This window comes from Ylistrum balloti, unplaced genomic scaffold (assembly GCF_031769215.1).
Source record: "Ylistrum balloti isolate Yb309-2 unplaced genomic scaffold, AGI_CSIRO_Ybal_v1 Utg370958, whole genome shotgun sequence".
Taxonomy (NCBI): Eukaryota; Metazoa; Mollusca; class Bivalvia; order Pectinida; family Pectinidae; genus Ylistrum; species Ylistrum balloti.
In genome coordinates, this window is record NW_026782539.1 from 123,644 (window position 1) to 150,179 (window position 26,536).

General features: G+C 38.0%; 1 protein-coding gene across 1 annotated transcript; it reads right to left on the reverse strand.

Moving 5' to 3' along the window:
• Positions 1–264: 264 nt before the first annotated feature.
• Positions 265–25,529, reverse strand: LOC132559722 (uncharacterized). The gene is made up of 3 exons (XM_060224348.1): positions 25,439–25,529; positions 16,170–16,314; positions 265–976 (listed from the first exon to the last, which is right to left on the reverse strand). The coding sequence occupies exons 1-3, from the start codon at positions 25,527–25,529 to the stop codon at positions 265–267; spliced, it is 948 nt and encodes a 315-aa protein (XP_060080331.1).
• Between the last annotated feature and the right edge of the window lie 1,007 nt (positions 25,530–26,536).

Sequence of the window (26,536 nt, forward strand, 5' to 3'; positions counted from 1 at the left end):
CAGAGTTTCATCTGAAACCTGATACTGTCATCATATGACAAACATTAACACATATTTTGATACCGGGATATGGCTGATCTACATCCGGGTTACGACTGATACGGGGTCACATGTTACATCAAGCATATCGTGTAATGAAATCGTTAAAATCATTGAAATATGTGTCTCAGAGATCACGCATTCTTCTATGACATGTAGGCAAACACAATAACGGCTTAACGAGACAATACTTCACGGAACTCAATTGCGTTCTGATAATGATAACTACATCTCTAACATGTTCATCAACATCAAACTCTGGAGTGGATTAACCTGTCCACCAGATAAGGCTTGGAAAAGCATCATCTGTTGCATTAACTGCATATTTTCCTCATTCATTGCGGCTCTGTGTCGGAATGGGTTGTATCGCCATGACCTGTTTGCCGATGGTCTGGGTGCCGGTCTCCTGTGCTGGGCTTGAATTGTTGGTTTGACTGGTGCTGGCGTGGATGCGAGTTGAGCTGGACGTAAAGACATCAACACACTCTTGTTCGGGAGTGTCTTCTTCTGAATAACAGCTTGGTTTCCAGCTGCTTGTTTTGCTGGAGCTTGAAGTCTTGGTCCTTGTTTGCCTGGGATTTGATTTCTAGAGACCAGTTTCCCTTGTGATTGACGTAGTTGACCCTGGTGTCCTTGGACTTGCACGTTAGCTTTCTGTCTGGGAGCTTGGCGTGGTGGGCCGTGATTCTCTGGAACTTGCTTTCCTTCGTCTTGGCGAGCTGCAGTTGGCATTGTCTGGGTCGCCTGAGGTCTAATCCTTCCAGTCTGTACACGAGAATTCACGTTCTGTCCATGTCCTGGTCTTGATCTGACTGGCGTCTTCATAGACTTACACTCAGATTTATTGTCCGACTTCAAGACCAGTCGTGGCTCACAACCATCTGGTAATACCTTGCACTCTGTTGGGACTACCAGATTCGCTGAACGAATTCCGTACCTATAGAGAGGAAATGAAGAAATTAGTATCTGTCTGGATAAAATCGTACGTGTTTGGGCTTGATACCTATCTTTAAAGTTTTAGATAGGCAACATTCACACACACACACACATAGGCTAGTTAAGTAATAGAACGATACCTGAAATAAAGTTATGTTGGATGAAATCATTTGAAAAACCGCATGTTGATATAATGCTTGCCCCTATGTGTTACAATCCATTTAACAAAATTAAATTGAATTACTGTACCAATGCACACAATGATGTGTCGTTAAAAAGTTTTAGAAATGTCTGAACTTACAATAACCTTTTACAGAGCATGGGTATAGTTTATGTTACTGTATTCTATACGTAAAACTACGGATCCTGTATTGAACGATAGTTTCAGTCGGTTGAAATGCAGTAGTGAACATGGACACTACAGGCTTAATACTTATGATCAAAGGATTTTTAAAGACGTAAGTGTTACAAGTGGTCATTGTTAGTTTTAGTATAGAATAATATTATACACAAAATAGCCAAATCATAAAGAAAACACCCTTTTCCCTCATACTAGGATTCGTCAGTGATATAAAACTAGATTTCAAAATGTAAGTTAGGAGATCGACTTCCCCAAAATACAATCACTAATACGATCTCCGGTATTAGCTGCTTTTAAAGGAACCTCAGGTACACGTTTATGTTCTGAACCGAGCCACTATTAGAATGAATTAAAATGAGGCGTAAGGGGTAACAAGAGGCTATTAGAACAGCAGTACCTACTGATGTTTCAAAGGATTATATATTGAACAGCAATAGAATATACACACTGACATCTCAAAGGATTATATATTGAACAGCAATAGAATATACACACTGACATCTCAAAGGATTATATATTGAACAGCAACAGAATATACACACTGACATCTCAAAGGATTATATATTGAACAGCAACAGAATATACACACTGACATCTCAAAGGATTATATATTGAACAGCAACAGAATATACACACTGACATCTCAAAGGATTATATATTGAACAGCAACAGAATATTCACACTGACATCTCAGTATACAGTACTTAGTGAACAACTCATCTTTACAATGTATCTACCCGGATTTAACTCTGTCACTTTCGACAAACAAAATATTACGTAATGGATATGTTTCATAGTCTCATTCTAAAAACCTTTACTAATTCTGTCACATTCTGAACAGTTAGACAGGTTCAGTGCATCCTGAATTAACATGATTTGTTATGACTATTCTATTTAATTCGTAATTAATTATGTATGTAGGAACTGTCACTTTGGCATGACATTGGCGGATGGTCAGTGACCAGGGTCCTTGTCTAACGAGTTACAGATCCGAGGAGAGTGATCCCTTACATTCCAGTCGTCGTTGTGCTAGGAATCACATGTCACTCCTTACCAAATACATGTTTACCAGTGTCGTGTGTGATTTATGTCTACATTGTTTACACAAGTCAAACAATGGTCATCTGTTTCAGTCATCACTCATTGTATTGTTTAACAGAATTCTCCTTTTGTTAGATCGCCGTAAAAGCCTCCACTATAAATGGTTCCCGACATATGACAAATACTATGAACGTAAGAGGAAATAAAACGGACTATATTGCTTAACTTATTAGAAACAGACACTATGTGATAAGAACTAATACTAATGTGTACTAGCAGGCGTCCAAGGCGTGCGTCCGACAGACTAGGAATTATGTTTGAACAAGCGTCCAACCGACTAAGAATTAAGTCTAAAGGTCCCTTAAAGATGAGTTTTGCACTGTTCCGTTGTATCTGTCACGTTCCTTATTGTTACCTGCAGTCTCCTCAACTCTCTCCCTAAACGCCTTTTTTATTTCTCCAACACAACAATTAAGTTTTTTTTTATTTCCCTATCACAATAGTTAAGTTTTTTTATTTTTCTATCACAATAATTAATTATTTTTCTCTCTAACACAACAGTTAAGCTTTTCATTTCTCTAAGACAACAATTAGCCCTTTTCTATTTCTATAAAACAATAATTACACTTTTGTTTATTTCTCTAATACAATAATGCAGCTTTTTTTTTTTAAATTCTCTAACACAACCGTTAAGCTTTTTTTTTTTTAATTTTTCTAACAGAAAATTAAGCTTTTTTTAGTTCTCTTACACAGCAGTTAAGCTTTTCTATTCTCTAACACAATAAATCAGCCTTTTGACATCTCTAACACAATAGTTAAGCTTTTTTCTTATTTATCTAACATGATAATTAAGTTTTTATATTTGTCTTACTTAATAAATAAGTTTTTATGTTTATCTAACTTAATAATTAAGCATTTATATTTATCTAACTTAATAATTAAGTTTTTATATTTATCTAACATGATGATTAAGCTTTTATATTTATCCAACATAATAATTAAGTTTTGATATTTCTCAAACTTAATAATAAAGTTTTTATATTTATCTAACTTAATAATTAAGTTTTTATATTTATCTAACTTAATAATTAAGTTTTTATATTTGTCTAACTTAATAATTAAGCATTTTTTTTATTTCTCTAACTTAATAATTAAGTTTTTATATTTATCTAACTTAATAATTAAGCTTTCATATTTATCTAATTTAATGATTAAGTGTTTTTACTTCTCTTACACAGTAATTAAGTTTTTTATTTCTCTAATAAAATGATTAAAGTCTTTTAATTATTCTACTACAATGATTATTTTGTTTATATATTTACAATATGTTTCTTTAACACAATAATCAAGCTTTTTGTATTTGTCTTACACAATAATTACACTGATGAAGCTTTTTTGTTTCTCCAACACAATAATTAAGCTTTCTTATTTCTTTAACACAATACTTAAGTTTTTTTTATTTATTCATTTAACGTCTCATTTTGTCAAATGAAAATTAGAAATAAATAAACAGAATTAGTCTTCATAAAAGGGATTATTCCCTATAAGGAACATGTGAATGTGTGAAGAAATAATTTTACTGATAGTACACTTGATATTCTGAATCGTTTAACTTCCGTGTCAAAAATACCATCTCTGACATTTTGCTATTTTCTACTGAAAAAGGTTTAAACGTGCAAAAATACCATCTCAAATGTGTTTTATCGAAACGTCGATATTCATTCAGTTCAGCCCAATTATAAGTGCATCAGGAAAATGACACATCTCTGACGGTCTTCTTTAGAATTCTCTAGAAACAAACTGTCTCAAAAATACCATTTCTGATAGTCGTCTTACAGTTCTCTACCGTAGGAGGCTTAGCGTGTCAAAAATACCATCACTGTAGCGTGTCAAAAATACCATCAGTGTGTAAAAAATACCATCTCTGTCTTACAGTTCTCTACAGTCGTGTCTAGGAGGCTTAACGTACAGTTCTTAACGTATCAAAAATACCATCTCTGACAGTCTTCTTTCAATTCTCTACCGTATGAGGACTAGTGTGTCAAAAATACCATCACTGACAGTCGTCTTACAGTTCTCTACCGTATGAGGACTAGTGTGTCAAAATACCATCTCTGACATTTGGCTTATAGTTCTCTACCGTAGGAGGCTTAGCGTGTCAAAAATACCATCTCTGACAGTCGTCTTACAGTTCTCTACCGTAGGAGGCTTAGCGTGTCAAAAATACCATCACTGACAGTCGTCTTACAGTTCTCTACCGTAGGAGGCTTAGCGTGTTAAAAATACCATCTCTGACAGTCTTCTTACAGTTCTCTACCGTAGGAGGCTTAGCGTGTCAAAAATACCATCACTGACAGTCGTCTTACAGTTTTCTACAGTAGGAGGCTTAGCGTGTCAAAAATACCATCACTGACAGTCGTCTTACAGTTCTCTACCGTAGGAGGCTTAGCGTGTCAAAAATACCATGTCTGACAGTCTTCTTACAGTTCTCTACCGTAGGAGGCTTAGCGTGTCAAAAATACCATCTCTGACAGTCGTCTTACAGTTCTCTACCGTATGAGGACTAGTGTGTCAAAAATACCATCACTGACAGTCTTCTTACTGTTCGCTGCCGTAGGATGCTTAACGTATCAAAAATACCATCTCTGACAGTCGTCTTACAGTTCTCTACCGTAGGAGGCTTAGCGTGTCAAAAATACCATCTCTGACAGTCGTCTTACAGTTCTCTACCATAGGAGGCTTATCGTGTCAAAAATACCATCACTGACAGTCGTCTGATAGTTCTTTACCGTAGGAGGCTTAGCGTGTCAAAATACCATCACTGACAGTCGTCTTACAGCTCTCTACTGTAGGAGGCTTAGCGTGTCAAAAATACCATCTCTGACAGTCTTCTTACAGTTCTCTACCGTAGGAGGCTTAACGTGTCAAAAATACCATCTCTGACAGTCTTCTTACAGTTCTCTACCGTAGGAGGCTTAATGTGTCAAAAATACCATCTCTGACAGTCGTCTTACAGTTCTCTACCGTAGGAGGCTTAACGTGTCAAAAATACCATCTCTGACAGTCTTCTTACAGTTCTCTACCGTAGGAGGCTTAACGTGTCAAAAATACCATCTCTGACAGTCTTCGTTCAATTCTCTACCGTATGAGGTCTAGTGTGTCAAAAATACCATCTCTGACAGTCGTCATACAGTTTCTCTACTTAGTGTTTCAAAACTACCATCTCTGACAGTCTTCTTACAGTTCTCTACCGTAGGATGACTAGTGTGTCAAAAATACCATCACTGGCAGTCGTCTTACAGTTCTCTACCGTAGGAGGACTAGTGTGTCAAAAATACCATCTCTGACAGTCGTCTTACAGTTCTCTACCGTAGGAGGCTTAGAGTGTCAAAAATACCATCTCTGACAGTCGTCTTACAGTTCTCTACCGTAGGAGGCTTAACGTGTCAAAAATACCATCACTGACAGTCGTCTTACAATTCTCTATCGTATGAGGACTAATGTGTCTAAAAATACCATCTCTGACAGTCTTCTTTCAATTCTCTACCGTATGAGGACAAGTGTGTCAAAAATACCATCTCTGACAGTCGGTTTATAGTTCTCTACCGTAGGAGGCTCAGCGTGTCAAAAATACCATAACTAACACTCTTCTTACAGTTCTCAACCGAAGGAGGCTTAGCGTGTCAAAATACCATCTCTGACAGTCGTCTTACAGTTTTCTACAGTAGGAGGCTAAGTGTGTCAAAAATACCATCTCTGACAGTCTTACAGTTCTTCAGTTGTCTACCATCTCTGAGGAGTTCTCTACCGTAGGAGGAGTAGTGTGTCAAAAATACCATCACTGACAGTCGTCTTATAGTTCTCTACCGTAGGAGGCTTAGCGTGTCAAAAATACCATTACTGACAGTCTTCTTACAGTTCTCTACCGTAGGAGGCTTAACGTGTCAAAATACCATCTCTGACAGTCGTCTTACAGATCTCTACCGTCGGAGGCTTAGCGTGTTAAAAATACCATCTCTGACAGTCGTCTTACAGTTCTCTACCGTAGGAGGCTTAGCTTGTCAAAAATACCATCACTGACAGTCGTCTTACAGTTCTCTACCGTAGGAGGCTTAGCGTGTCAAAAATACCATCACTGACAGTTGTCTTACAGTTGTTTAACGTGTCAAAAATACCATCTCTGACAGTCGTCTTACAGTTCTCTACCGTAGGAGGACTAGTGTTTCAAAAAAATAGTCCATCTCTGACAGTGTGTCAAAAATACCATCACTGACCATCGTCTTACAGTTCTCTACCGTAGGAGTCTGAGGGTGTCAAAAAATACCATCCATCTCTGACAGTCGTCTTACAGTTCTCTGCCGTTGAAGGCTTAGAGTGTCAAAAATACCATCTCTGACAGTCGTCTTACAGTTCTCTACCGTAGGAGGCTTAGCGTGTTAAAAATTCCATCTCTGACAGTCGTCTTACAGTTCTCTACCGTAGGAGGCTTAGCGTGTCAAAAATACCATCACTGACAGTCGTCTTACAGTTCTCTACTGAACGTGTCAAAAATAACATCTCTGACTGTCTTCTTACAGTTCTCTACCGTAGGAGGCTGAACGTGTCAAAAAATACCATCTCTGACAGTAGTCTTACAGTTGTTGACGGTAGAAGGCATAACGTGTCAAAAAATACCATCTCTGACATTCTTCGTTAAATTCTCTACCGTAGGAGGGTGAACGTATCAAAAATACCATCTCTGACAGTCGTCTTACAGTTCTCTACCGTAGGAGGCTTAGCGTGTCAAAAAAATCTCTGAGTGTGTCAAAAATAACATCTCTGACATCTACTGAGGCTAGTGTGTCAAAAATCATCTGACAGTTCTTACAGTTCTCTACCGTAGGAGGCTAGTGTGTCAAAAAAATACTGACATCTCTCTCTGACAGTCGTGTCAAAAATAACGTCTTACAGTTCTCTACCGTAGGAGCACTAGTGTTTCAAAATACCATCACCGACAGTCGTATTTCATTTCTTTACCATAGAAGGCTTAGCGTGTCAAAAAAATCTGACATCTCTGACAGTCTTAGTGTTACAATTCTCTACAGTCGTAGGAGTTCTTAGGAGGCTGAGCTAGTGTGTCGAAAATACCATCACTGACAGTCTTCTTATAGTTCTCTACCGTATCAGGCTTAACGTGTAAAAAAATACTATCTCTGACAGTCTTCTTACAATTGTCTACCGGATGAGGACTAGTGTGTCAAAAATACCATTACTGACAGTCTTCTTACAATTGTCTACCGGATGAGGACTAGTGTGTCAAAAATACCATCACTGACAGTCGTCTTATAGTTCTCTACCGTAGGAGGCTTAGCGTGTCAAAAATACCATCTCTGACAGTCGTCTTACAGTTCTCTACCATTGGAGGACTAGTGTGTCAAAAATACTATCACTGACAGTCTTCTTACAGTTCTCTACCGTAGGAGGCTTAGCGTGTCAAAAATACCATCACTGACAGTCGTCTTACAGTTCTCTACCATACGAGGCATAGCGTGTCAAAAATACCATCTTTGACCGTCGTCTTACAGTTCTCTACCGTAGGAGGCTTAATGTGTCAAAAATACCATCACTGACAGTCTTCTTACAGTTCTCTACCGTAGGAGGCTTAGCGTGTCAAAAATATTATAACTGACAGTCTTCTTACAGTTCTCTACCGTAGGAGGCTTAACGTGTGAAAAAATACCATCTCTGACAGTCTTCTTACAGTTCTCTACCGTATGAGGACTAGTGTGTCAAAAATACCATCACTGACAGTCGTCTTACAGTTCTCTACTGAGCGTGTCAAAAATAACATCTCTGACAGTCGTCTTACAGTTCTCTACCGTAGCGTGTCAAAAATACCATCTCTGACAGTCGTCTTACAGTTCTCTACCGTCGGAGGCTTAGCGTGTTAAAAATACCATCACTGACAGTCGTCATACAGTTTTCGACGGTTGGAGGCTGATCGTGTCAAAATACCATTACTGACAAACGTCTTACAGTTCTCTACGGTAGGAGGCTTAGCGTGTCAAAAAATCACATCTCTGACAGTCTTCTTACAGTTCTCTACCGTAGGATGCTTAACGTGTTAAAAAATACCATCTCTGACAGTGTTCTTACAGTTTTCTACCGTAGGAGTCTTAACGTGTCAGAAAATACTATCTCTGACAGACTAGTGTGTCAAAAATACCATCGCTGACAGTCTTCTTTCAATTCTCTACCGTATGAGGACTAGTGTGTCAAAAATACCATCACTGACAGTCGTCTTACAGTTCTCTACCGTAGGAGGCTTAACGTGTCAAAAATACCATCTCTGACAGTCGTCTTACAGTTCTCTACCGTAGGAGGAGTCGTCTTAGTGTGTAAAAATACCATCACTGAGTCAGTCTGACTAGTGTGTCAAAAATTCTTACAGTTCTCTGACCGTACTGAGAGGCTAGTGTGTCAAAAATACCATCTCTGACAGTGTTCTTACAGTTTTCTACCGTAGGAGTCTTAACGTGTCAGAAAATACTATCTCTGACAGACTAGTGTGTCAAAAATACCATCTCTGACAGTCGTCATACAGTTCTCTACCATAGGAGGACTAGTGTGTCAAAAATACCATCACTGACAGTCGTCTTACAGTTCTCTACTGAGCGTGTCAAAAATAACATCTCTGACTGTTTTCTTACAGTTCTCTACCGTAAGAGGACTAGTGTGTCAAAAATAACATCTCTGACTGTCTTCTTACAGTTCTCTACCGTAAGAGGACTAGTGTGTCAAAAATACCATCACTGACAGTCGTCTTACAGTTCTCTACCGTAGGAGGCTTACGTGTGTGTCAAAAATAACATCTCTGACAGACTTCTTACAGTTCTCTACCGTAAGAGGACTAGTGTGTCAAAAATATCTCATCTCTGACAGTGTGTCATCACTGACAGTTCTCTACCGTCTGAGCTAGCGTGTCAAAAATACCATCTCTGACAGTCGTCTTACAGTTCTCTACCATAGGAGGCTTAGTGTGTCAAAAATACCATCTCTGACAGTCGTCTTACAGATCTCTACCGTCGGAGGCTTAGCGTGTTAAAAATACCATCTCTGACAGTCGTCTTACAGATCTCTACTGTAGGAGGCTTAGAGTGTCAAAAATACCATCTCTGACAGTCGTCTTACAGATCTCTACCGTAAGAGGACTAATGTGACTAAAATCACTGAAAATAACATCTACTGAGCGTGTCAAAAATAACATCTCTGACTGTCTTCTTACAGTTCTCTACCGTAAGAGGACTAGTGTGTCAAAAATACCATCACTGACAGTCGTCTTACAGTTCTCTACTGAGCGTGTCAAAAATAACATCTCTGACTGTCTTCTTACAGTTCTCTACCGTAAGAGGACTAGTGTGTCAAAAATACCATCACTGACAGTCTTCTTACAGTTCTCTACCGTAGGAGGCTTAGCGTGTCAAAAATAACATCTCTGACAGTCGTCTTACAGTTCCCTACCGTAGGAGCACTAGTGTTTCAAAATACCATCACTGTCAAAAATAACATCTCTGACTGTTTTCTTACAGTTCTCTACTGAGCGTGTCAAAAATAACATCTCTGACTGTCTTCTTACAGTTCTCTACCGTAAGAGGACTAGTGTGTCAAAAATACCATCTCTGACAGTCTTCTTACAGTTCTCTACCGTAGGAGGACTAGTGTGTCAAAAATACCATCACTGACAGTCGTCTTACAGTTCTCTACTGAGCGTGTCAAAAATAACATCTCTGACTGTCTTCTTACAGTTCTCTACCGTAAGAGGACTAGTGTGTCATACCAAATAGCGTGTCAAAAATACCATCTCTGACAGTCTTCTTACAGTTCTCTACCGTAGGAGGCTTAGCGTGTCAAAATACCATCACTGACAGTCGTCTTACAGTTTTCTACAATAGGAGGCTCAGCGTGTCAAAAGTACAATCTCTGACAGTCGTCTTACAGTTCTCTACTGAGCGTGTCAAAAATAACATCTCTGACTGTCTTCTTACAGTTCTCTACCGTAAGAGGACTAGCGTGTCAAAAATAACATCTCTGACTGTCTTCTTACAGTTCTCTACCGTAAGAGGACTAATGTGTCAAAAATAACATCTCTGACTGTCTTCTTACAGTTCTCTACCGTAAGAGGACTAGTGTGTCAAAAATACCATCTCTGACAGTGACATTCTTCTTACAGTTCTCTACCGTAAGAGGACTAGTGTGTCAAAAATAACATCTCTGACAGTCGTCTTACAGTTCTCTACTGAGTGTGTCAAAAATAACATCTCTGACTGTCTTCTTACAGTTCTCTACCGTAAGAGGACTAGTGTGTCAAAAATACCATCACTGACAGTCGTCTTACAGTTCTCTACCGTAAGAGGACTAGTGTGACAAAATTACCATCACTGACAGTCGTCTTACAGGTCTCTACTGAGCGTGTCAAAAATAACATCTCTGACTGTCTTCTTACAGTTCTCTACTGAGCGTGTCAAAAATAACATCTCTGACTGTCTTCTTACAGTTCTCTACCGTAAGAGGACTAGTGTGTCAAAAATACATCACTGACTGAGCGTGTCAAAAATCTTACAGTTCTCTACCGTAAGAGGACTCAAAGTGTGTCAAAAATAACATCTCTGACAGTCTTCTTACAGTTCTCTACCGTAAGAGGCTAGTGTGTCAAAAATAACATCTCTGACTGTCTTCTTACAGTTCTCTCTAGCGTGTCAAAAATACCATACTGACTGTCTTCTTACAGTAGTGTGTCAAAAATACCATCTCTGACAGTCGTCTAACAGTTGGCGACGGCAGGAGGCTTAATGTGTCAAAAAATAACATCTCTGACAGTCAAAAATAACATCTCTGACTGTCTTCTTACAGTTCTCTACCGTAAGAGGACTAGTGTGTCAAAAATACCATCACTGACAGTCGTCTTACAGTTCTCTACTGAGCGTGTCAAAAATAACATCTCTGACTGAGCGTGTCAAAAATACCATCACTGACAGTCGTCTTACAGTTCTCTACTGAGCGTGTCAAAAATAACATCTCTGACTGTCTTCTTACAGTTCTCTACCGTAAGAGGACTAGTGTGTCAAAAATAACATCTCTGACTGTCTTCTTACAGTTCTCTACTGAGCGTGTCAAAAATAACATCTCTGACTGTCTTCTTACAGTTCTCTACCGTAAGAGGACTAGTGTGTCAAAAATAACATCTCTGACTGTCTTCTTACAGTTCTCTACTGAGCGTGTCAAAAATAACATCTCTGACTGTCTTCTTACAGTTCTCTACCGTAAGAGGACTAGTGTGTCAAAAATACCATCACTGACAGTCGTCTTACAGTTCTCTACTGAGCGTGTCAAAAATAACATCTCTGACTGTCTTCTTACAGTTCTCTACCGTAAGAGGACTAGTGTGTCAAAAATACCATCACTGACAGTCGTCTTACAGTTCTCTACTGAGCGTGTCAAAAATAACATCTCTGACTGTCTTCTTACAGTTCTCTACCGTAAGAGGACTAGTGTGTCAAAAATACCATCACTGACAGTCGTCTTACTGAGCGTGTCAAAAATAACATCTCTGACTGTCTTCTTACAGTTCTCTACCGTAAGAGGACTAGTGTGTGAAAAATAACATCTCTGACTGTTTTCTTACAGTTCTCTACTGAGCGTGTCAAAAATAACATCTCTGACTGTCGTCTTACAGTTCTCTACCGTAAGAGGACTAGTGTGTCAAAAATAACATCTCTGACAGTCGTCTTACAGTTCTCTACTGAGCGTGTCAAAAATAACATCTCTGACAGTCGTCTTACAGTTCTCTACTGAGCGTGTCAAAAATAACATCTCTGACAGTCCTTTTTCAATTCTCTAACGTAGGAGGACTAATGTGTCAAAAATACCATCACTGACAGTCGTCTTACAGTTCTCTACTGAGCGTGTCAAAAATAACATCTCTGACTGTCTTCTTACAGTTCTCTACCGTAAGAGGACTAGTGTGTCAAAAATACCATCACTGACAGTCGTCTTACAGTTCTCTACCGTAAGAGGACTAGTGTGTCAAAAATAACATCTCTGACTGTCTTCTTACAGTTCTCTACTGAGCGTGTCAAAAATAACATCTCTGACTGTCGTCTTACAGTTCTCTACCGTAAGAGGACTAGTGTGTCAAAAATACCATCACTGACAGTCGTCTTACAGTTCTCTACTGAGCGTGTCAAAAATAACATCTCTGACTGTCTTCTTACAGTTCTCTACCGTAAGAGGACTAGTGTGTCAAAAATACCATCTCTGACAGTCGTCATACAGTTCTCTACCATAGGAGGACTAGTGTGTCAAAAATACCATTACTGACAATAGTTTTATGGTTCTCTGCCAAAGGAGGCTGAACATGTCAAAAATATCATCACTGACAGTCTTCTTACAGTTCTCTGCCGAAGGAGGCTTAACGTAACAAAAATACCATCACTGACAGTCTCTACCGTAAGAGGACTACTGTGTCAAAAATAACATCTCTGACTGTCTTCTTACAGTTCTCTACCGTAAGAGGACTAGTGTGTCAAAAATACCATCACTGACTGTCGTCTTACAGTTCTCTACCGTAAGAGGACTAGTGTGTCAAAAATACCATCACTGACAGTCGTCTTACAGTTCTCTACTGAGCGTGTCAAAAATAACATCTCTGACTGTCTTCTTACAGTTCTCTACCGTAAGAGGACTAGCGTGTCAAAAATACTATCACTGACTGTCGTCTTACAGTTCTCTACTGAGCGTGTCAAAAATAACATCTCTGACTATTTTCTAACAGTTCTCTGCCGTAAGAGGACAAGTGTGTCAAAAATAACATCTCTGACTGTCTTCTTACAGTTCTCTACCGTAAGAGGACTAGTGTGTCAAAAATACCATCACTGACAGTCGTCTTACAGTTCTCTACTGAGCGTGTCAAAAATAACATCTCTGACTGTCTTCTTACAGTTCTCTACTGAGCGTGTCAAAAATAACATCTCTGACTGTCTTCTTACAGTTCTCTACCGTGTCAAAAATGTGTCAAAAATAAGCGTGTCATCTCTGACTGTCTTCTTACAGTTCTCTACCGTAAGAGGACTAGTGTGTCAAAAATACCATCACTGACAGTCGTCTTACAGTTCTCTACTGAGCGTGTCAAAAATAACATCTCTGACTGTCTTCTTACAGTTCTCTACCGTAAGAGGACTAGTGTGTCAAAAATACCATCACTGACAGTCGTCTTACAGTTCTCTACTGAGCGTGTCAAAAATAACATCTCTGACAGTCGTCTTACAGTTCTCTACTGAGCGTGTCAAAAATAACATCTCTGACTGTCTTCTTACAGTTCTCTACCGTAAGAGGACTAGTGTGTCAAAAATACCATCACTGACAGTCGTCTTACAGTTCTCTACGGAGCTAGTGTGTCAAAAATAACATCTCTGACTGTCTTCTTACAGTTCTCTACCGTAAGAGGACTAGTGTGTCAAAAATAACATCTCTGACTGTCTTCTTACAGTTCTCTACCGTAAGAGGACTAGTGTGTCAAAAATACCATCACTGACATTCGTCTTACAGTTCTCTACTGAGCGTGTCAAAAATAACATCACTGACAGTCGTCTTACAGTTCTCTACTGAGCGTGTCAAAAATAACATCTCTGACTGTCTTCTTACAGTTCTCTACCGTAAGAGGACTAGTGTGTCAAAAATAACATCTCTGACTGTCTGTCAAAAATAACATCTCTGACTGATTTCTTACAGTTCTCTACTGAGCGAGTCAAAAAAAACATCTCTGACTGTCCTCTTACAGTTCTCTACCGTAAAAGGACTAGTGTGTCAAAAATACCATCACTGACAGTCGTCTTACAGTTCTCTACTGAGCGTGTCAAAAATAACATCTCTGACTGTCTTCTTACAGTTCTCTACCGTAAGAGGACTAATGTGTCAAAAATAACATCTCTGACTGTCTTCTTACAGTTCTCTCTAGTGTGTCAAAAATAACATCTCTGGTCGTCTTACAGTTCTCTAGTGTGTCAAAAATACCATCACTGACAGTCGTCTTACAGTTCTCTACTGAGCGTGTCAAAAATAACATCTCTGACAGTCGTCTTACAGTTCTCTACTGAGCGTGTCAAAAATAACATCTCTGACTGTCTTCTTACAGTTCTCTACCGTAAGAGGACTAGTGTGTCAAAAATACCATCACTGACAGTAGTGTGTCAAAAATAACATCTCTGACAGTCGTCTTACAGTTCTCTACTGAGCGTGTCAAAAATAACATCTCTGACTGTCTTCTTACAGTTCTCTACCGTAAGAGGACTAATGTGTCAAAAATAACATCTCTGACTGTCTTCTTACAGTTCTCTACCGTAAGAGGACTAGTGTGTCAAAAATACCATCACTGACAGTCGTCTTACAGTTCTCTACTGAGCTTGTCAAAAATAACATCTCTGACTGTTTTCTGACAGTTCTCTACCGTAAGAGGACTAGTGTGTCAAAAATAACAGCTCTGACTGTCTTCTTACAGTTCTCTACCGTAAGAGGACTAGTGTGTCAAAAATAACAGCTCTGACTGTCTTCTTACAGTTCTCTACCGTAAGAGGACTAGTGTGTCAAAAATACCATCACTGACAGTCGTCTTACAGTTCTCTACTGAGCGTGTCAAAAATAACATCTCTGACTGTCGTCTTACAGTTCTCTACCGTAAGAGGACTAGTGTGTCAAAAATACCATCACTGACAGTCGTCTTACAGTTCTCTACTGAGCGTGTCAAAAATAACATCTCTGACTGTCTTCTTACAGTTCTCTACCGTAAGAGGACTAGTGTGTCAAAAATAACATCTCTGACAGTCGTCTTACAGTTCTCTACTGAGCGTGTCAAAAATAACATCTCTGACTGTCTTCTTACAGTTCTCTACTGAGCGTGTCAAAAATAACATCTCTGACTGTCTTCTTACAGTTCTCTACCTGACAGTGTGTCAAAATACCATTACTGACAGTCGTCTTACAGTTCTATTGTAGTGTGTCAAAAATACATCATCTACTGTTCCCTACAGCGTGTCAAAAATATCATCTCTGACAGTCGTCTTACAGTTCCCTACCTGAGCTAGTGTGTCAAAAATAACATCTCTGACTGTTTTCTTACAGTTCTCAAAAATACACGTATAAACAGTGTGTCAAAAATAACAACTGACTGGTCTTACAGTTCTCTACTGAACACAGTGTCAAAAATAACATCTCTGACTGTCGTCTTACAGTTCTCTACCGTAAGAGGACTAGTGTGTCAAAAATACCATCACTGACAGTCGTCTTACAGTTCTCTACTGAGCGTGTCAAAAATAACAGATTCTCTACCCACACCAAAGATACATCTTTATCAGATTCTCTACCCACACCAAAGATACATCTTTATCAGATTCTCTACCCACACCAAAGATACATCTTTATCAGATTCTCTACCCACACCAAAGATACATCTTTATCAGATTCTCTACCCACACCAAAGATACATCTTTATCAGATTCTCTACCCACACCAAAGATACAATTCTGTTACATGGCTCACTATACATGATCATTTGTATCAATGAGCATTCCTAGAAATGTACATGAGGCAGTGGAGTCATTGCTCTACTTAAGGTGTATTTGTAACTAAATTCACATAAAACGTTTCTTGATAAAAACCTTAAGGACTAATAGGTGATACGCTCTGTCAGTATTCTGTAGTCAACGAGTTTTGTCACAACACTTAATGCCACATTTTAGTTGTTATGAAAAGGAAATCTTACCCGCAGCATTGCAGTCCGTTTCTGGTGCAGTGACATTCGGAACACTCACTGGTACGGAACCTGGAGCCCGGTATCACAGATAATTTTACAGTTGAGTTACCTCTTCCGACTTCGTAATCACAATAGTACTTCTTAGTCCCGAATACTGCAAAATATTGAAGCAATGTAAATTACCAACGTTTTCTTTTATGATATAAACCAATATTCATTCAGAAAAAAAAAACACACAATGAAATGTCGATGAACGAGAAACGAATGAAAGGAAAAATGCGAAACAAAGACAAACTATTATAGATATATTGGAATATATATATATATATGTTCATTAAATGTCGATGGTATTCTGACAAGGAGTAAATATCCGGAATTTTCCGAATTTATGTGTGGAATGCATATTATTTGTCTTTGTGAAACAAAGGTGAACGATTACCAAAAATTTGAAATACCAGGCTACAAAATTGTGTATAATAATCGTAAGCAAAAAACAGTGAAATCGTCCGGTGGTACTGCATGTGCTGTTAAAGATGATATAATTGATCATGTCACGTTTCTACCCAGTAAATCTGAGTTTATTTCTTGGTGTGTAATTTCAAAGCTAATACTAAATACCGATTGTTATGTTTACCTCGGAATGGTTTATTTACCACCTGAGGGTTCTAAATATGCGATAGAAACCATGTGGGACGAATTAAAATGGAAGTAACTCGTATAAAAACTTTAACAAATAGTATAATGTTGACGAGTGACTTTAATGCTCGAACAGGCTTACAATGTTACTATGTCGTTTTTGATAATTTTTTGATGAACACTGTAGGTATTAATCTAGACGATAATGATCTGAACACTGTTAATACTTTAACCCAACAAAATATCCCACTCCAACGAGCAAATGAAGATAAATCTACGAACAACTTTGGTTATAAACTTATAGAGATCTGTAAAAAATTTAATTTGTACATAGTCAACGGCAGACTTGGTAAAGATCTGGGTGTTGGTAAAGCTGCAAGTAATAATATTACTACGATTGATTATTTGATTGTTTCTCCAAACTTATTTGTAAAATAACAGAATTTGAAATCTTGGACCATTCATGTTTATTATCTGATGTTCATAGCCCTATTGTGTTTACTTTGACAAGAGAAATAGAAACATATGATAATTCTGTATCTGACAACGGTTGTAAAGCATATAAATGGCAAAAGGAGAAAGCTGGTATATTCGTTAATAACATTTCTATCGACGGACTAGAACAACGCTTGAACAATGTGCCAACTGTGGTTGATAAAGAATTTGTGAATTCTGTGGCTTATATTGTCAGCGATGTTTTCAGAACAAGTTCAAATATGACGTTTCCACAACGAAAAAAGACAAACAAACTGTCCAATACAAATAAAACTTGGTTCGGCACAGAGTGCAAAAGTGGTAGGAAACACTATCACATCGCAAGGAAAAAGTTCAATAACAATAAAAGTGAAGCGAACAAAAGAAATCTACTTGGGTGTAGTAAACGCTACAAAAGATGTATGAACAAACATATAAGAAAATACAACACAGATATGTGTAATGAACTAAGGAAAATGATAACAAAGGACCCTAAACAATATTGGAGTTTATTGAACAAATATATGAACAAAAACGAAAAAACAAGGTGACACTTGACGATATGTATACGTATTTCCGGGACTTGAATAAATCGGATGATGTCAGTGGCAGACAGGATGAAAGATATTTTACACCCAATGAACAAGAAAACATACTATTGAATGGATTAATAACGGAAGAGGAAATTAAATGTGCGATAAAAAAACCTAAAAACTGGCAAATCAGCAGGACTCGACGGAGTGTTGAACGAACATATGATAGCGTCTCAACATATATTTCTACCCTTATATGTAAAGTTTTTCAATCTAATTCTGAACTCCGGCTGTATACCCGATTCGTGGCTCGAAGGATACATATGTCCTATTTACAAATGTGGTGATTCTACACAACCAGAGAACTATAGGCCTATTACGATATTAAGTTGCTTAGGTAAACTGTTCACGGCGATCCTGAACAAGCGTCTCGGCGACTATGTTAGCCAGTATAATATTAATAGCGAGACACAGACGGGCTTCCGTAGTGGATACAGTACACTAGATAACATGTTTGTTTTACATTCATTAATTGATATTCTAAAACATGGTAAAAAGAAATTATACTATGCCTTTATAGATTTTTCAAAAGCCTTTGATACCGTTTGGCGTCTAGGCTTATGGCAAAAGTTAATACAATATGGTAAAAACGGAAAAGTGTATAATATTATTGTTAATATGTATAATGGTATTAAATCATGTATAAAAATAAATAATACCAATTCAGCTTTTTTTCCATGTGAAACCGAAGTAAGGCAAGGCGAAAATATGTCTCCCATACGTTTTTCGGTATTTCTGAACGATCTAGAGGGTTTTTTCACTACACAAAGGTTGTGAGGGTGTAACTCTGAACGATAGAGAAATGTTGGATATGTGTATAAAGTTTACCGTTTTATGTTACGCCGATGATACTATTGTTATGGCAGATAATGCGACGGATCTACAATATAATCTAGATATGTTTAATGAATATTGTAATACATGGAAACTCAAACTTAATGTAAATAAAACAAAGATAGTTATTTTTGGTAGTAGAGGTACACCGAACCACCATTTTAGAATGGATGGGAAGGATATAGAAATTGTAGACCATTACAAATATCCTGGTATTGTATTTAAACAAAGTAGGAATTTCGCAGAAGCGAAAATTAATCTTGTACGACAGGCTACAAAAGCCAGGTGTGCTCTGTATACTAGAATTCATAGTTTAAGATTACCTGTTGACTGTCAATTAATACTTTTTGACCAAACAATTGTTCCTATATTGTTATACGGATGTGAAATCTGGGGTTTCACAAGCACAGCCTGAATAGAAAAAGTACATTTAGATTTTTTGAGAAATGTACTTGGTGTTAAAAAAAAGTACACCGAGATATATGTTGTATGGTGAGACCGAACGTGTCCCACTAAGTGTACATATCAAAACACGGATGGTTACTTACTGGGCTAGAATTGTCGAGTCACATGACTGTAAACTTGCTCACATAGTGTACAATTTTTTGTTGAAATACAATTACTTTAACAATTGCCAGTCTCAGTGGTTACAAGCAGTAAAGTCTACATTGGACAATTGTGGTATGAGTAATATTTGGCATAGTCAATCTTTTTAAAATGTGAATTGGCTGAAGTATACTATCAAACAAAGGTTGTTTGACCAGAACTTTCAGGAATGGCAACAACAAATTGCTAATTCTAACAAAGGAAAAATGTATAGTTTAATAAAGTCTGATTTAAAAATTGAAAATTATCTTATCTCAACCTTACCCGCTCACTATGTAAAGTGTTTTTCCAAATTTAGAACAACAAACCATCGTCTCCCTATTGAAGTTGGAAGATGGAACAATATAACACGGGAAAATAGGAAATGTGTTTTATGTAATAGCAACGAAATTGGCGATGAATATCATTATGTATTAGTCCGTAATTACTTCTCTAATTTAAGAAACATTTTCATAGGTACACAATATTATGTAAATCCAAATGTACGTTAATTCATTAAGATTATGACAACAAACAATTTAAATGAACTGTTGAACTTGTGTAAATTTATTTCACATATTATGAAGCTTTTTTTAAGTACATAACCCAAACTACTTTGTTATTAATTAGTACAATGTATACAGGTATATCATGCTAACTACGTTATGTTGTATATCAATGCAATTATGTCAATCCTCATATGTCATGTATGATCTGAGGTTAATTAAATAAAGAAATCTGAAATCTGAAAAGCACAAGGAAAATATAACGAGTTGTTCTGGAAGACTAAATGGTTTCAGCTTCATCTGCAACACCCGAGAGGTATATCTAGGTCAATCACAGCAAATATTCCACCTTCTGCTTCATCAACGACACTCGCCGGGTATACCTAGGTCAATCCCAGCAAATATTCCACCTTCTGCTTCATCAACGACACCCGCCGGGTATACCTAGGTCAATCCCAGCAAATACTCCACCTTCGGCTTCATCAATTACACCCGCCAGGTATATCTAGGTCAATCACAGCAAATATTCCACCTTCTGCTTCATCAACGACACCCGCCGGGTATACCTAGGTCAATCCCAGCAAATATTCCACCTTCGGCTTCATCGATTACACCCGCCAGGTATATCTAGGTCAATCACAGCAAATATTCCACCTTCGGCTTCATCAACGACACCCGCCGGGTATACCTAGGTCAATCCCAGCAAATATCCCACCTTCTGCTTCATCAACGACACCCGCCAGGTATATCTAGGTCAATCACAGCAAATATTCCACCTTCGGCTTCATCAATTACCTTCGGCTTCATCAACGACACCCGCCGGGTATACCTAGGTCAATCCCAGCAAATATTCCACCTTCTGCTTCATCAACGACACCCGCCGGGTATACCTAGGTCAATCCCAGCAAATATCCCACCTTCTGCTTCATCAACGACACCCGCCAGGTATATCTAGGTCAATCACAGCAAATATTCCACCTTCGGCTTCATCAATTACACCCGCCAGGTATATCTAGGTCAATCACAGCAAATATTCCACCTTCTGCTTCATCAACGACACCCGCCAGGTATATCTAGGTCAATCCCAGCAAATATCCCACCTTCTGCTTCATCAACGACACCCGCCAGGTATATCTAGGCCAATTTTAGTGATGTTTCACCCTTTTTCATCAATGAAGACACTGTGAGTAACATCTTAGTCAATTTCAACGATTATTCAAAATCTTATTCTTTTTACGATAAGAACTATTTTCCGATTTGCTGGAGACAACTTCAGGTGTTCAATATACAACACAGTATTCCTTTGTAACCTGGATTTTTTACACTTAGATGATATAGGCAATGTTTTGGTACGTATGTTTATCGAATATCAGATAGTAAGATCTTTTTGCTTACATCTCGAAATGGTCGTCACAATTTGGTTCCATGGCTGACACAAATATTATCTAACAGGAAATTAACCATCGCAAATTTCGTACTCCATGTTAGTCATGTGTTTACCGAAATAAGTTCCAGGGGAAAATGCAGTAATAACGAAAACGTTCACAGAATTGATACAAAAATGCAGCAGATACCGATGGTGGTTGATCCGGATGTTGTTCACCGACACCACCATTACCATCCTCTAGATACAGGAACAGATGAAAAGAGAGTGATATTAATGATTTGAAAGAAAAAGTTATAATTGATTCAGGCGTCAGTCGGACACCACTTTTGAACTCAGACAACAGAGCATACCTTTTGGTTTGGTTGCTGTGAGGCTAGGCATGGCTCTGCAGTAGGAGGTGTGTTAGATTGTGGTGGGCACTAATTGCAGTTCTGCGGCGGCAGGTGGCGATGTCTTTGTGACACTGAATGCGGTTCTGCAGGTCGACAGAAAATCCGAGGTGTTTGGTGCGATCTTTAGTCGGGCGGTTTGTGTACTCAGGTGTATGGGGTACAAGTTGATAAAAAGAGATGTTGCCACTTAGTACTATTAGCTGTTCACAAGGCGACAAATCGAGCAAATAAACAAGTGTTGAAGTTTTAGTGCCAAATTTTTATAGTATTTACTTTACTGCAACATATAAAGTGAATTGGCGTCCATTTGGGAAGTGTTTATCTTGTCATGTTACATACATATGGCGATACTCGCTAAAAGCATACTTATAACCAGTGGGCATTAGCTGTTACGCGTTTCATTTGAATGGATGTGATGGTAGCGCCTGGAAACCCCAGGGCTTCTACATACGTACTACCTACTCCCTAATGTCGTCTATTGCAGGACCAGAACGGTTAAATAGAGCTTGTTCCGGACATCAAAGTCATACCAACACCCAGGGATGACACCTTTCATTCATAAAACGCCATTGTACAGTCCCAACAAACACACTAGATTAAGGACTCTCCTTTTATTTCTACGCCCCTATCTGTATAAGATCCTGATAACGACTTCCAAACACCATGTCAACTCTCTAATACACAGAGATACCTGTCCACAACTTTGCCAGTCAATTTTGAGTACCACAACTGTAACATGTTTGTAGTATTCTATACAATATCTAATACTTGAGACTTTAGTAATGAATGATGAGTTTCACAACTGAAACGTATGCCTTTCGGTTGTCCACATGGATCTTTCTTTTGATTTAAATTATATGCAAATGTTATCTTTACAAGATAATGTATATTTGTTTCCTAAATACTTACTTGGGATTTATAACTACAGAGAACTACGATAATTTTAGATATGTGAGGAAAAGTAGGATGTAAACAGCAGCAGTATTGTGCGGGTATGACCGATGATTTACAAGAGAACAGCGCCACCTGTCGGAGATAACAGACCCTATTATTGTGTGGACTTGTGATGAAGAATTACCTGTCGGCGCCTGGCGAGGTAACCCGCCCAATCTACGGTTTGGTCGAAATTAGCCGGCTAGATTAGACATTTTACGTTGTGTTTCTTTTATTACACGTAGACTAGCTTGTAGGATACAGACAGTTTCTTTGGTGAGTTTACGATGGTAAATCACATATATATATATATATAATATTAATGATACATGCGTGAGTGTAATAAAATGCCAATATGTCCCTATAAAGGTTTTAAGAAATAAATCTTTGTATACGTGCTTTGGATAAGATTAATACATGTGTACGTGAATGAAAGGTTGGTAGATAATCCCTTTCGTTGTCATAACATTGAGCGTACTGAGGAGAATACAAACAAACCAAAAATAGGAGAAGACGAAACAATATATGTGTATCTTAGATGTATATGTGACTAAGTCGGTATATATTAGGGTGGTCGGGTAGCGCACTGGTAACGCACTCGCCTTTCACTCAGGCGTCCGAGGTTCGATTCCCAGAATGGATGAGAAAAGGTATGGGGTCACCTGCCGACCATGTGGGTTTTCCCCGGGTACTCTGGTTTCCTGTCACAATAAGACCCTGAACAAAAATGAACTGACAATTTGTGGAAGATTTCGGAACATATCTAAACATATCTAATTGTGCTTTATAAATTCCTTTAAAAAGTCTCACCATTTGTCATAAAACACTGCTTACTTCGCTATATTTAAGTATCATTCGACCTTCTCTATATCTTTTACTGTTTACAACTGTCAGGCAGGTACATGACATAGAATGATAGAGTGAAGACACTGACGGTACAAAGAGTTCACTCATTGTTGGAGCATTTTAAGCAAAATTGATATCGATAATTTATTCACAAATGGTACATAATGTGTCTGTAATATAGAAAGCCTTTTTGTGTTATATAATCTTCTTTATCAGTAGTTTCTGAGAAGTACTTTTTACCCGAAAACTAGTTCAACGGAAATGTTCATGTACCTTGTTTGACTGACTTTTCAAGATCAAAAGGGTCAAATGTCCAATTACCTAAGGGTCGTGATATTTGACTTTCGATATATGGCTTGCACACAATTTATAAACCAACGTAGTCTTCTTTGTAAGTTGCAGAACAAATGAGTGTTTTTAACCATCGGGCGCTTGTTTATAATAGTTATCCTTAAACAGTGTTTAGTATTACAAACTATCAACACTGGCCGCGTTAAATGCAGAATAATACCTAGGCATATGCAAGATTATTTCTTTAATCGACGATGAAAAGATTGCCCACGAGGCAGTCATCTTGAATTTAAAGGGATACTCCGCACAAGATTTCATGGAATACTTTCGAAGAAAACTGTAAGAATAATCATCTATTTATGTTCTAATGAAAATCGTAAATCTCGATTTACCATTTAAACAAAGGTGATATTTCTTTTGAGAAAATTCGTTATAGATCGAGACAGATAGATTTACAAACATTTACGCGTCTCTGATTGCGTAATCACAGGTTTGCGTTTTTATAAGCTGAACAGAATGAAATATTTGTGTAAATTATAAAATCAGTAAATTATAAACCTAATGAAGTGATTTTAACCCCAGCAGAAATTTTAGTGAACAGTATACACACTTGTGTATTTACCGAATATTCTACAAGAAATCTATGATCAAGTGACCTTTCAGTTCCGGATTTCCCAACACCCTATATTTACGAAGTTGGTCTGGGAGCATTCCCATCAATTTTGCATATCCAACCTGACCACAGAAAAGATATATTGATGCTAACAGCAGTTTTAAAAGTCATTAGAATGAGTAAAAGGGTAGAGAACATCCACAAACTTTGTAACTTGTGCGGAATATCCTTATAAAGCATATATTATTTCTCACACCATCAAAATCAGGACTTTCGCTAATTCTGCCCATGATAAGGGCATTGCAAGCTAAATAACGGGACTGCTTTTTTTTTAACGATATCATTGTTGGAAAAAAGCATCATCGTGGAATCCCCCTAGTCATCGGATGGCACAGTAGGATCGCAAACTGGATTGCCTGACGTAGTTTTCCTACTCTCCTATAGACTTCGCTTCGGAGTTGCAACGTGCGCAGTCTAGCAGAGAAATGTTGCAACTAAAGCAGGTAATACATTCTGAGTAAGAAGTCACGTTTTCACTATACGTCCGCGGGTCGATTCTATGAATAGGTGTGAAAAGATTTGAAGTCATCTGTCTGAACATGTGTATTTCTCCGGTACTCCTGTGTCCTCTCTCTTGATTTTCCATCCGGGCCAACAAGAGGGGTTATCTTCAGATGGAATAACGGGTTTCGCAATTATTGAAAAATGCCTAATAATGGACATTCTTTAAAATAAGCTGGAAATGAGATTGGTTCAGATAAGCTTAAATATATAAGCGAAAACGATGCTAGTTTTCTTGTGAGTTGATTAAGATGATTGACATAAACCGATGTGACAAACGAAGAGACGAGTTTTTAGGTGAATTAAGAAAATTGATAAAAATGAATATTTTCCTAATAAAGATAATATTGACATTTTAGGTAAACTGAGGACAGTCAATCCTACTTTAACCGAAGAACATTACCTGTGACGAGTTTGAAGTTTGAATTTGACGGAAACAAATAATAGAAATCCAGAGAGACGAGGATCTTAAGATGAAAGTAGAAATGCGTGTTTTCCTCTTCCCTGTGATGGTGTATATCTGATGCGTTTGAGTTCAGACAGAAATAAGAAATGAAGCGTTCTTACATCTATAAGTTGTTACCTATACATAAATATTTACTTATTTCACCCAAATCTGCATCATACCTGTGATCTCTTGTCGTGCCGGCGTATACGTGCATGCCATAGACTGCTGCATAGCTCCAAGAATAAACATCGCAAGTAAAGCAAGCTCCATCTCGAAAAAATAACAGACTTCCAGGACATGCACTATCGGAAACACAAGTGCACAATGATGAGACCAATGGTTCTGACCAGTGTATACGGTGCCTAGGTAATAAGGCGTCTTGCTAGTGTCAACCAGCCCAATGCGTCTGTCAAGGTCGTTACGTGGCCTCAATCAGCCGTGCACATTATTCGGTATCACGGGATTGATCTGCTCTACAGGTCAACGCTATGATGTACATTTTTTGAAGTAAGGTCACGCTGAACTGCAGTTGCCTGTCACTGCCACCGTGACGTAACACGGGACGTTGTCTGACGTTTTCCCCCTGACTTGCTACGCATAACGATGACTGGAGCTCACATCGATAAAACTGTCGACTTTAAATAATGACATGATTAAAATCCTTGGTTCTCAGATACAGACGTTATATGGCCGATAATGAGTGACATTTGTATATCGAGTTTTTACTAACGTCTGCTGACAGTCTACTGTACGCAATAGCCGGCGGCGTTACATCAGTGTTACGTGACCAGAGAGAAATGTTGTTTTAGACAAGTTTCAGTGTATTGCCATCAAAATAATAATAGTAAAAAATCATCTTTCATGATTCAAAAACATTATATTTTTAGAATACGGTTTAATACGTTCCAAATGGGTGTAATTTACATGTATGAATTGTTTGTGTTTAAGGTGTCTGGTTGGATATGGATGATATTTTATAATATTTAACTAGCGAAGACCACGTCTACTACTGGTTAAATTGATCATAGTAGCGGAATATTGTGAGATATATTACATACACGTGTTGATATCCTGTGTTCTAAGGCCATTATTTGCCAGAAGTTATCTATTCAATGTAAACGTGAATAATTTATTTTCAATATATTTTTTTTCAATTCTATGTCGGATGTTGATTCAGGGAATTTTCAATTCCGTGTATTGCATTTTCATCCATTTTTAATCGGGACCAATTTTACAATTGTCTTGTTCAGAGACTATTTGAAGAAATACAGTATATA

What these genes read in the sequence shown, in the direction of transcription:
- LOC132559722 (XM_060224348.1), bottom strand. Translation starts at nt 25,529, where the DNA reads ATGGAGCTTGCTTTACTTGCGATGTTTATTCTTGGAGCTATGCAGCAG. An exon ending in GGCACGACAAGAGATCACAG is followed by an intron (nt 16,315 to 25,438) that starts GTATGATGCAGA and finishes AATATTTTGCAG; the next exon opens with TATTCGGGACTAAGAAGTAC. An exon ending in AACGGACTGCAATGCTGCGG is followed by an intron (nt 977 to 16,169) that starts GTAAGATTTCCT and finishes TCCTCTCTATAG; the next exon opens with GTACGGAATTCGTTCAGCGA.